Source organism: Chinchilla lanigera, unplaced genomic scaffold (assembly GCF_000276665.1).
Source record: "Chinchilla lanigera isolate Chin_1 unplaced genomic scaffold, ChiLan1.0 scaffold00184, whole genome shotgun sequence".
Classification (NCBI taxonomy): Eukaryota; Metazoa; Chordata; class Mammalia; order Rodentia; family Chinchillidae; genus Chinchilla; species Chinchilla lanigera.
Window position 1 is genome coordinate 956,759 of NW_004955585.1, and position 1,842 is coordinate 958,600.

A 1,842-nucleotide genomic window follows, 5' to 3' on the forward strand; every position below is an offset into this window, starting at 1 on the left:
TGTTGACTGCTCCACCCACTGCAGTGCTGACTGCTCCGCCTACTGTGCTGACTGCTCCGCCTACTGTGTTGACTGCTCCACCCACTGCTGTGCTGACTGCTCCTTGCAGTATCTTCCGCACAGCTTCTGGAGTCCCCCAGGGCAGGGCTCCTGCGGGTTTGGCCTCCTCCACTATCTCCTCCAAGGGTGGGCCCTGAAGCACAGGCTTCTCATCTTCTTCCCTCCTCTTCTTCCCTCTATAGTAGAGCACCACCACCGTGCGCTTGCGGCGTCTGTTGGCACTCTGCTCCAGGTGTGTGTTGGAACTCTGCCCCTGCTGTCTTTCGGGACTCTGCTCCAGAACTGACAGGACTTGGTCAATGACCTTCTGCCTCTGGAAGGAAAGAAGAAGAGAGGGTGGTTAGTCCGAGCCTGGAGGGGGCTGCCCTGCCCTGCCCCACCCTGCCCTATGAGAGGGGGCTGGAGAGGAGGAATCTCTGGGTCAAGGAGGGCCAGACACCAGGGACCAGGGGCCAGGGCAAGGGGCAAGGGGCAAGGACTCAGGACAGGCCAAGAACAGAACATAGCTAGGATCCTCTCACGTTCTCTGACTCATTTTGCTCAGCCTCAGATGAGCTCTCCTCCTCCTCCTCCTCCTCCTCTTCTTTCACTGCTGCCTCCTCCTCTTCCTCCTCTTCTTTTATCGCTGCCTCCTCCTCCTCCTCTTCTCTTACCGCTGCCTCCTCCTCCTCCTCTTCCTCTGCCTCATCATCATCATCATCCTCCTCTTCCCCCTCTTCCTCCTTCTTTATTTGAGAGCTGTTCACTGGTTCGTCCAGCTTGGCCAAGGGCTTCCGGGTGTTTACCCAAGTGATCACCCAGTTGCCCTGGATCTTACGGATTTCCTCAGTCATGGCCAAGCCTTCCGACCTCCTTCACTCCAGCTTCCTGCTTCCTCTTCTGAGCCCTGCTGCAGCTATGAGAGCCACACCCTGCCTTTGTTCCATCACTCAGCCTCTGCCAGCCAATGGGAGCCCTGCAGAGGCTGGGACGTCACAAACCCCTTCTCTGACACCTCTAGGGGGAGGGGCACAGGGAGGCCATGACTAACACGTGCTCCCAATTGACTTGCAGCCCTTTCTCAGTTTCCGGTGTTCAACTCTCAGGCACACATGACCGTGCCATGGCCGCCCAATTACATAGTGCATTAGCCCTTCCCATTTCCTAGTGTTCCATGGCATCTAAAGCCCTCCAGGCCCTTGGTGAACATGGGAACCTTCACCTTTTCCTCGTACAATTCTATCATATGCACCTTGCAACCTACCTATTTCTTGGCTAAAGCCAGGCAACATTTTGCCTTACCTGCTTTGCTCCAGTGGGCACACAGAGTTCCTCAATTTCCTGTTTCCGGTCTGAAATCACATCCCTCCCTCTGTCAAGACTGCATGCACAAGTACCAATCCACACAAGGAATGCAAACATTAAGGACTGCAAATATGTGCTAATGAACGCAAAATTCCATTAAGTGTTATAAAAACACTTCAATGAATAAACTTTTTATTTTTATTTTAAAGAGAAAAAACAAAACAAATTTTTAAAACAGGTTAATAGGAGAGTAACAATAGGTAATACATTGCGTATTATCTTCAGAGTAGTTACAGAGTGCAAGGTATAGCCATGAAAAATTGTCCAAACAAATTACAGCAAACCTTTCTTTTCAGTGAAATAAGAGACGCTAGTTGTATAACTATCTTAACTATTATATATATATATTTTTACTTTATTTTCCCTTCTTTCTTTTCTCCGTTCCCCATAGATATTGTGAAATGGGAAGAAACTATTCAAAATGGAATAAAGTATTTG

At 49.9% G+C, this 1,842-nt stretch overlaps 1 protein-coding gene across 1 annotated transcript; it reads right to left on the minus strand.

The window, feature by feature from the left end:
* Nucleotides 1–713: 713 nt before the first annotated feature.
* LOC106147581 (troponin T, skeletal muscle-like) lies at nt 714–959 on the minus strand (the record flags this gene model as incomplete). Its single annotated transcript, XM_013509885.1, is given in 1 exon segment — nt 714–959. A coding segment is annotated over 1 exon segment (180 nt), but the record flags the coding sequence as incomplete, so codon positions are not given.
* Between the last annotated feature and the right edge of the window lie 883 nt (nt 960–1,842).